Raw genomic sequence first — 10,441 nt, 5'->3', positions numbered from 1 at the left:
GGACATGGACCTATAGGGAGAGGGTAAGGACATGGACCTATAGGGAGAGGGTAAGGACATGGACCTACAGTATGGAAGAGGGTAAGGACATGGACCTACAGGGAGAGGGAAAGGACATGGACCTACAGGGAGAGGGTAAGGACATGGACCTACAGGGAGAGGGTAAGGACATGGACCTATAGGGAGAGGGTAAGGACATGGACCTATAGGGAGAGGGTAAGGACATGGACCTACAGTATGGGAGAGGGTAAGGACATGGACCTACAGGGAGAGGGTAAGGACATGGACCTACAGGGAGAGGGTAAGGACATGGACCTACAGGGAGAGGGTAAGGACATGGACCTACAGTATGGAAGAGGGTAAGGACATGGACCTACAGGGAGAGGGTAAGAACATGGACCTACAGGGAGAGGGTAAGGACATGGACCTACAGGGAGAGGGTAAGGACATGGACCTACAGGGAGAGGGTAAGGACATGGACCTACAGGGAGAGGGTAAGGACATGGACCTACAGTATGGGAGAGGGTAAGGACATGGACCTACAGGGAGAGGGTTAGGACATGGACCTACAGTATGGGAGAGGGTAAGGACATGGACCTACAGGGAGAGGGTAAGGACATGGACCTATAGGGAGAGGGTAAGGACATGGACCTACAGGGAGAGGGTAAGGACATGGACCTACAGGGAGAGGGTAAGGACATAGACCTACAGGGAGAGGGTAAGGACATGGACCTACAGTATGGAAGAGGGTAAGGACATGGACCTACAGGGAGAGGGTAAGGACATGGACCTACAGGGAGAGGGTAAGGACATGGACCTACAGTATGGGAGAGGGTAAGGACATGGACCTACAGGGAGAGGGTAAGGACATGGACCTACAGTATGGGAGAGGGTAAGGACATGGACCTACAGGGAGAGGGTAAGGACATGGACCTACAGTATGGGAGAGGGTAAGGACATGGACCTACAGTATGGGAGAGGGTAAGGACATGGACCTACAGGGAGAGGGTAAGGACATGGACCTACAGGGAGAGGGTAAGGACATGGACCTACAGTATGGGAGAGGGTAAGGACATGGACCTACAGGGAGAGGGTAAGGACATGGACCTACAGGGAGAGGGTAAGGACATGGACCTACAGTATGGAAGAGGGTAAGGACATGGACCTATAGGGAGAGGGTAAGGACATGGACCTATAGGGAGAGGGTAAGGACATGGACCTACAGTATGGAAGAGGGTAAGGACATGGACCTACAGGGAGAGGGTAAGGACATGGACCTACAGGGAGAGGGTAAGGACATGGACCTACAGGGAGAGGGTAAGGACATGGACCTACAGTATGGGAGAGGGTAAGGACATGGACCTACAGTATGGAAGAGGGTAAGGACATGGACCTACAGGGAGAGGGTAAGGACATGGACCTACAGGGAGAGGGTAAGGACATGGACCTACAGGGAGAGGGTAAGGACATGGACCTACAGGGAGAGGGTTAGGACATGGACCTACAGGGAGAGGGTAAGGACATGGACCTACAGGGAGAGGGTAAGGACATGGACCTACAGGGAGAGGGTTAGGACATGGACCTACAGGGAGAGGGTAAGGACATGGACCTACAGTATGGAAGAGGGTAAGGACATGGACCTACAGGGAGAGGGTAAGGACATGGACCTATAGGGAGAGGGTAAGGACATGGACCTACAGGGAGAGGGTAAGGACATGGACCTACAGTATGGAAGAGGGTAAGGACATGGACCTATAGGGAGAGGGTAAGGACATGGACCTACAGGGAGAGGGTAAGGACATGGACCTACAGGGAGAGGGTAAGGACATGGACCTACAGTATGGAAGAGGGTAAGGACATGGACCTACAGGGAGAGGGTAAGGACATGGACCTACAGTATGGGAGAGGGTAAGGACATGGACCTACAGTATGGGAGAGGGTAAGGACATGGACCTACAGTATGGGAGAGGGTAAGGACATGGACCTACAGGGAGAGGGTAAGGACATGGACCTATAGGGAGAGGGTAAGGACATGGACCTACAGGGAGAGGGTAAGGACATGGACCTACAGGGAGAGGGTAAGGACATGGACCTACAGGGAGAGGGTAAGGACATGGACCTACAGTATGGAAGAGGGTAAGGACATGGACCTACAGGGAGAGGGTAAGGACATGGACCTACAGGGAGAGGGTAAGGACATGGACCTACAGGAAGAGGGTAAGGACATGGACCTACAGGGAGAGGGTAAGGACATGGACCTACAGGGAGAGGGTAAGGACATGGACCTACAGTATGGAAGAGGGTAAGGACATGGACCTACAGGGAGAGGGTAAGGACATGGACCTACAGGGAGAGGGTAAGGACATGGACCTACAGGGAGAGGGTAAGGACATGGACCTACAGGGAGAGGGTAAGGACATGGACCTACAGGGAGAGGGTAAGGACATGGACCTATAGGGAGAGGGTAAGGACATAGACCTACAGGGAGAGGGTAAGGACATGGACCTACAGGGAGAGGGTAAGGACATGGACCTACAGTATGGAAGAGGGTAAGGACATGGACCTACAGGGAGAGGGTAAGAACATGGACCTACAGGGAGAGGGTAAGGACATGGACCTATAGGGAGAGGGTAAGGACATGGACCTACAGGGAGAGGGTAAGGACATGGACCTACAGGGAGAGGGTAAGGACATGGACCTACAGGGAGAGGGTAAGGACATGGACCTACAGGGAGAGGGTAAGTACATGGACCTATAGGGAGAGGGTAAGGAAATGGACCTATAGGGAGAGGGTAAGGACATGGACCTACAGGGAGAGGGTAAGGACATGGACCTACAGGGAGAGGGTAAGGACATGGACCTACAGGGAGAGGGTAAGGACATGGACCTACAGTATGGGAGAGGGTAAGGACATGGACCTACAGGGAGAGGGTAAGGACATGGACCTACAGTATGGGAGAGGGTAAGGACATAGACCTACAGGGAGAGGGTAAGGACATGGACCTACAGGGAGAGGGTAAGGACATGGACCTATAGGGAGAGGGTAAGGACATAGACCTACAGGGAGAGGGTAAGGACATGGACCTACAGTATGGGAGAGGGTAAGGACATGGACCTATAGGGAGAGGGTAAGGACATGGACCTACAGGGAGAGGGTAAGGACATGGACCTATAGGGAGAGGGTAAGGACATGGACCTACAGGGAGAGGGTAAGGACATGGACCTACAGTATGGGAGAGGGTAAGGACATGGACCTACAGGGAGAGGGTAAGGACATGGACCTACAGGGAGAGGGTAAGGACATGGACCTACAGGGAGAGGGTAAGGACATGGACCTACAGGGAGAGGGTAAGGACATGGACCTACAGTATGGGAGAGGGTAAGGACATGGACCTACAGGGAGAGGGTAAGGACATGGACCTACAGGGAGAGGGTAAGGACATGGACCTACAGTATGGGAGAGGGTAAGGACATGGACCTACAGGGAGAGGGTAAGGACATGGACCTACAGGGAGAGGGTAAGGACATGGACCTACAGTATGGAAGAGGGTAAGGACATGGACCTACAGGGAGAGGGTAAGGACATGGACCTACAGGGAGAGGGTAAGGACATGGACCTACAGGGAGAGGGTAAGGACATGGACCTAAAGGGAGAGGGTAAGGACATGGACCTACAGTATGGGAGAGGGTAAGGACATGGACCTACAGGGAGAGGGTAAGGACATGGACCTACAGGGAGAGGGTAAGGACATGGACCTACAGGGAGAGGGTAAGGACATGGACCTACAGGGAGAGGGTAAGGACATGGACCTACAGTATGGGAGAGGGTAAGGACATGGACCTACAGGGAGAGGGTAAGGACATGGACCTACAGGGAGAGGGTAAGGACATGGACCTACAGGGAGAGGGTAAGGACATGGACCTACAGGGAGAGGGTAAGGACATGGACCTACAGGGAGAGAGTAAGGACATGGACCTACAGTATGGGAGAGGGTAAGGACATGGACCTATAGGGAGAGGGTAAGGACATGGACCTATAGTATGGGAGAGGGTAAGGACATGGACCTACAGGGAGAGGTTAAGGACATGGACCTACAGTATGGAAGAGGGTAAGGACATGGACCTACAGTATGGGAGAGGGTAAGGACATGGACCTACAGGGAGAGGGTAAGGACATGGACCTACAGGGAGAGGGTAAGGACATGGACCTACAGGGAGAGTTTGGATTGCACTGCCATTTCAGATCAACATTTCACATCTGTGTACCAAAGACAGACAGCAGGTGGTAGACGTGTGTTTGTCTTATTCAGGACTAATGATTAAAGAACAGCCCAACCAACAAACATAGAGAGAAACATCACAACTTTACTCCCTCTAACACTGCTCATAACTGTGGTTCAGAGTTCCAGCCCCTGTCCTCTCCCCCTCGCTCCTCTCTGCGCTCCGGTCGCTCTCCAACCCGCTCCAGAGGCCGAGTCCGAGGCAGGGTGACCTTCGCTCAGGACTGTTCCAGTGACTACAACACCTCAGACGTGTCCACACCTTACCCTCAGGACCTCCAGCCCCACCTCCAGCCCCACCTCCAGCCGTATGATGCCCCTCTGGGCAGGGGACAGGCCCCATGGACCCCCCCACTGGAGACGGACCCAGAGCCACAAGACCCGGTACAGGCCCCAAAAGCCTGGGCCTCCGAGTGCAGCCATGCCCACTGGCCCTCCCTCTCCTCCAGCTTGACTCAACTACTCCAGCCCCTGGCTTCACCACCTCCCAGAGATACAGAGCTGGACCTGGAGGCCCGGACCAGCAGACTGCTGAGGCTCACCTCAGGTTAGAAGGCTAATCAATTACCAACAGTCATTTAGAGTACAGTTGTTTATAATATTCTTCTAAGTAAAATGCAGTATAATACAGTAATTAACAGTATATGGTGATAACCAACTCACAGCCAGTATCTGGAAAGTGGACCATTACCATCTGGTGATATCACTGTGTAGTAGTAGTAGTGGTGTCACTAACAGCAGGTTCATGACTGGGTCTACTCGTTGCATTTTCCTTGTGAAAACGTATTCAGTAATTTACGCTCATGTTTCATTTTAGCCACTAGAGGGCACACTTGTACAAGGAAACTAAATACCCCATGTAAGAGAACTGTACAGACCAGGGTCAATGGTAGTAGTGGTCTCCTAGTCATTGGCAGCGTCCCAAACGGCACCCTCTATTCCCTATAGACTCTGGACCAAGGTGTGTAGTGCACTATATAGGGAATACGGTGATATTTAGGACACCAGTATTTATCTCCTCTTCAGACCAAGCTACTTCTCTAAGAGATGAGCGTGTTTATGTCTCCTTCCCACTCAAGACCTGCATGTAGCCACTCACCTGTCAGACGACTCCACTGTCCTCCGGCGGTTCTCTGAAGGGGCCAGTCGGTGCCAGAGTCCAGCCCCACGGAGTGTCTCTGTGGACAGGCTGCTGAATCACCAGAGCCCCAGGCTTCAGCAGGCCTCCAGGCCTCAACATGGAGGATCTCCCCAGAGACAGAGCATGAAGCAGAGCTGTCTGGACGCTCTTACTCCCCCTGGTCCAGTAGACTCCACTGGTCAGGCTGCTGGGTCCGGTCTCTACTCTGGCCTTTACAGCCCACCTCCCCTAGGGTCTGACCTGCAGACAGGCACCAGATACAACTCTGTCAGCGCTACACAGGTCAACATTTACATTTATATTCTAGTTTGATTTGAGGCTGCTCCAGCCAGAGACAAAGTTAGTCAGCACATGTTCCAATCCTGAACAACTTATAGTGAATGCAAATATGTGCCAACTTTAATTACTGATATTTTTATACAACACACACATTTTTTTACATGTACATTTTTTTTTGTCATTTAGTAGACGCTCTTATCCAGAGCGACTTAGAGTTAGTGAGTGCATACATTTTTTTCATACTTGGCCCCCCGTGGGAATCGAACCCACAACCCTGGCGTTGCAAGCACCATGCTCTACCAACTGATCTACACGGGACCATATCAAAAGTAGCCTACAGTTTGATTACAGAAGTGCCATCAGAAGCTTTGTGGTCACTGCTCAGTGTTTTTATTTATTTATTTTATTTCACCTTTATTTAACCAGGTAAACCAGTTGAGAACAAGTTCTCATTTACAACTGCGACCTGGCCAAGATAAAGCAAAGCAGTGTGATAAAAACAACAACACAGAGTTACATATGGGGTAAAACAAAACAAAGTCAAAAATACAACAGAAATACATATATATACAGTGTGTGCAAAGGTGTTGTGGTATATAGTGGGTCAACAGCTGCCTGCGTCAACAGCACTAGAATAGCAGCAGCCCCAATTATTCCATTACAGTCATTCCAAAGCACCTTGGTTGTTGCATGAGGTGACAGGCCTTAATGCTAATGCAGGGAGCCTGTGGTCCGTGGCCCTACAGTAAGCCTACGTGGGTTTGACATTATTTCTCACATCCCAAGCCAAACCCCCCCATGGAGAGCAATCTCCCCAAACGGAATTAAGTCTTACTGCCTTGGGAAATGGAGACATTTATTTGAGAAAGCTCGTTTAATTGAGGGATGAGCGTTTGGGTAAGACAACGCTGGCTTTGAGGCCTCTCTTATCTGTTCATAACCAAGGAGAGTAATTCGCTGTGTAAATATTGGGTTACTGTGTGATTGGCAGGGAAATTGGACACAGGGTACTGAGGAGGAGGACCTGTGGCTTAAAAAGGGTTCTGGAGGGAGTGTTGGGTTAGGAGCATTAGGGTTGGGTCAAAATTGGCACCCTATTCCCTATATAGTGTGCACTACTTTTTTATCAGGGCCCTATGGGCTAGTGCACTATAAATGGAATAGGCTACCATTTGGGTGGAGTGTTAGTAATGTGAGAGGAGTGGGAACCCGGCCTTATCTCAATACATTCCCTCTCACAACACAGTGACGCACACACAGACAATTTGGTCCGGCGCTCGGTCGGCCTAAAACACTCAATCTAACGTAGAAAGAGTACTTTCTAGTGAGGCGAGATCACAGCGTTAGAAACATTGCCCCGTCTTATTGTTATTGAAACAAGGATATTTTTTTTAAATGTGGCCGTCGTGACAAACTTCTGTTTTCACTCGAACGTTAAGGCCTTACCATTGTATTTCCAGAGCTCCAGACCAGGGCTTGGTGACTGCCACTCTGTGCCCAGGAACCCCTCACCTCAGCCTGGGGTGGCAGAGCTCTCCTCCTCCCTGAGAGGACTCCTGGACCTGGTGGACCAGCACTGGGTTGGCACACGCTCCCTCCACCTCAACCCCATCTTCCTGGGTACACAATCAGTGACTACCCTACGTCCCAAATGGCACCCTATTCCATATGTAGTGCACTACTTTTGACCAATGTATCGTCATCATCACTCACACAAACTGACGAATCAGGCCTGCCATTGTAACCATTCTAGATAACCATTCTAGATTTTTTTTATCTCAGACTAAGAAACGAGTTAGTCCTATGCTTGGCATTGCAACCTAACAAGAAACTTTCTAGACACTGTTCTCAGACTGTGTCACTTCCTGTCTTCTGTCTTCTCCAGGCCAGGCCTACGACCTGCTCTCTGCCCTGGGATCACCTCCTGCTGCTCCCTGTCTGAGAGAGACAGAACAGAAGGGAGACGGACAGAACAGAGGAGGAGAAGAACAGAGTGGGAGTCCTGCTGATGTGACTCCACAGCGCAGTGAAATAGCTCTCCTGAAGAGGAAGCTGACCGTCACACAACAGCAGCTGGTTAGTACCTCAACAACACTAGGGTTGCGTCCCAAATGCCACCCTATTCCCTACTGAATATAGTGCACTACTTTTGACCATGGCCCATAGAGCAAAACAGACAATAATTTGGCACCGGAATCTGAATTGAATTAGGTTAAATCCTGACCTAAATTATCTTCTCTCAGGGGGAAAATCCTAACTTCCATTTAAGTATAAAAAAATGTCACTTAATCTCCCGTTGACATCAACGCATGACTAAGTGAAAATTCATCTTAAGTGGAATTAAGGATTTGTCCCCTCGGCGTCTCTATTTGTCTGTGTTGCAGGAATCCCTGAAGAAAAGGCTTGTTGAGGCACTGAAAGAAAACTACAACTTGAGACTAACCAGCCTGAAGCAGGACTCCTCTACCACTGCTGGGACCAACTGTGAGTTGCCTTGGCTATGACACAGTGTATGTCTTTGGGATGGTGTGGACAAGTATCTCTCTCTCTCTCTCTCTCTCTCTCTCTCTCTCTCTCTCTCTCTGTCTCTGTCTCTGTCTCTGTCTCTGTCTCTGTCTCTGTCTCTGTCTCTGTCTCTGTCTCTGTCTCTCTCTGTCTCTCTCTCTCTCTCTCTCTCTCTCTCTCTCTCTCTCTCTCTCTCTCTCTCTCTCTCTCTCTCTCTCTCTCTCTCTCTCTCTCTCTCTCTCTCTCTCTCTCTCTCTCTCTGCTCTCACTCTCTGTGTATGTTTATGTGTGTGTGTGTGTGCACGTGCGTGCTTTTGTGTGAGTGTGTGTAGGTGGCAGGCAGTGGGACAGGTGTCTACAGAGACAGGTGAATGCTCTGAGAGAGCAGGAGACACACCTGAGACAACTGGAACAGACCATGGTGCTTCTACAGGGCAATCACAGGTCAATACACACACACACACACACACATACACACATACACACACAGACACAGACACACACACACACACACACACACACACACACACACACACACAGACAGACACACACACACACATACACACACACATACAATTAACTCAAAATTCTGTCCGTCAAAAGTCTGTGCCAAGACTCAGCTTTTTGTCATGTATTTTCCACAGGTGTTTGGTGTCCAATAATAACTCTCTGTTGGGACATCTAAATGAAAACACAACAGAAGTCCAGAGTCCAGAGTCCAGAGAATCCAGCCAGCAGACTAATCTAATGACTTCAACATCGGAGATCAATTCATAGCCTACCCCTGAGTAGCCAAGCCTTTGTCCAGATTGTACTGCGTTCTAATTAATAAAGCTTACTCTGTAAACTTTGTAGGCTATGTTTGGCATACTGTGAAATACAGGCCTATTGCAAAATGTCTTTGTAATAGGCCGGGTTTTTATATGCACTCAAATGCATTTATAAAATAAAAAAATTTCACCACATCACCTCACTTCCAATGAAAGATCATGTTAGTTATCATAATACACTTTTTCTGTATGTCATTTATGTAATTACATGATAACAAAGTGATTGGTTTTCCTCCTTTCACGTGAGATGAATGACGTCACGCGCGAGCTCCAATGTAAATGACGTCACGTCGTTCCAGATAAAACGGCTCCTCTCAGACAGCGGTCAACGGACTACAAACTCTTCTTTCTTCGCAAATAACCCGCCTATCTTTTCAAACAGTAGCGCATGTTTTCAACAATTTGCTAAAATAGGCTACTACAAAGATTGAGTAGGAAGAAGGTAGCTAAAAGATAGCTGATGAATAATGAATTGCGGTGATTTTGCTAGCTAGCCAGGTGTTAGCACCGGGCAAAGTGAAGAGGACTAGGAGAGGAGACCATAGTTGCTGCTAGCTAGGTTTATAGCTAGCTTACTGTTTCTTGTCTGGATTTTGCGCAAAGTTTGTAAAAGAGTAAGCTACTAATGCCAAATGGCAACTGAGCAGGACAATCAATTTTGCTCCTTCAATGTTGGTGGATGTTTTTTCTCCATCCAGCTCAACCGAATTTCTCACCTTCAAGACTCCTTGCTGTTCAAAGACACTTCTTCTGATCGGACTCCACGATGGTTTATCGACAGAGACGGATGCACATTCAGACATGTACATTATTATTTACAAACTGGAAAACTAGCTTCATCATGTGTATCAGAACTAAATATTTTATATGAGCTTACTGCATGTCTACGCCTAACGTCACTGCTACAGGTAAATCAATTAATCAATCAACCCCTTGCTATTTGCAAAGTAAAGGACATGCATGATTATTAGTCTGCCTTATGTGGTAAAGAAAGGCAGCTAGGCTACTGTTGTTTTTCGCAACATCATTCAATCAAGGTTAATCGTTTTTTAAAAACTACATCAAAACAATAAGGCTGCATTTAGACGGGCAGCCCAATTCTGATAATTTTTTCACTAATTGGTCTTTTGACCAATCAGATCACCTCTGAAAAATATTTGATGTGAAAAGATCTGATGTGATTGGTCAAAAGACATTGTACTACATCATTGAGTCTAACATACAATTATACTGGACAAGCTTTTAAGAATAAGTTAACTTATAATATAATATAATAATAATATGCCATTTAGCAGACGCTTTTATCCAAAGCGACTTACAGTCATGTGTGCATACATTTTTACATATGGGTGGTCCCGGGGATCGAACCCACTACCCTGGCGTTACAAGCGCCATGCTCTACCAAT

At 48.6% G+C, this 10,441-nt stretch overlaps 1 protein-coding gene across 1 annotated transcript; it reads left to right on the top strand.

The window, feature by feature from the left end:
• Positions 1 to 2,719: 2,719 nt before the first annotated feature.
• Positions 2,720 to 9,083, top strand: LOC311114061 (leucine-rich repeat-containing protein 36-like; the record flags this gene model as incomplete). Its single annotated transcript, XM_084189334.1, has 8 exons — positions 2,720 to 2,738; positions 4,402 to 4,827; positions 5,360 to 5,703; positions 7,161 to 7,320; positions 7,586 to 7,776; positions 8,085 to 8,184; positions 8,538 to 8,649; positions 8,850 to 9,083. 8 exons carry the CDS (start codon positions 2,720 to 2,722, stop codon positions 8,980 to 8,982), a joined length of 1,485 nt encoding a protein of 494 aa, XP_084045460.1. The 3' UTR covers positions 8,983 to 9,083.
• Positions 9,084 to 10,441: the final 1,358 nt, after the last annotated feature.

This window comes from Coregonus lavaretus, assembly GCF_964263955.1.
Source record: "Coregonus lavaretus genome assembly, contig: HAP1_SCAFFOLD_1791, whole genome shotgun sequence".
NCBI lineage: Eukaryota > Metazoa > Chordata > Actinopteri > Salmoniformes > Salmonidae > Coregonus > Coregonus lavaretus.
The sequence above is the reverse complement of the archived record's forward strand: the minus strand, read 5'-3'. Positions and strand labels throughout refer to the sequence as shown.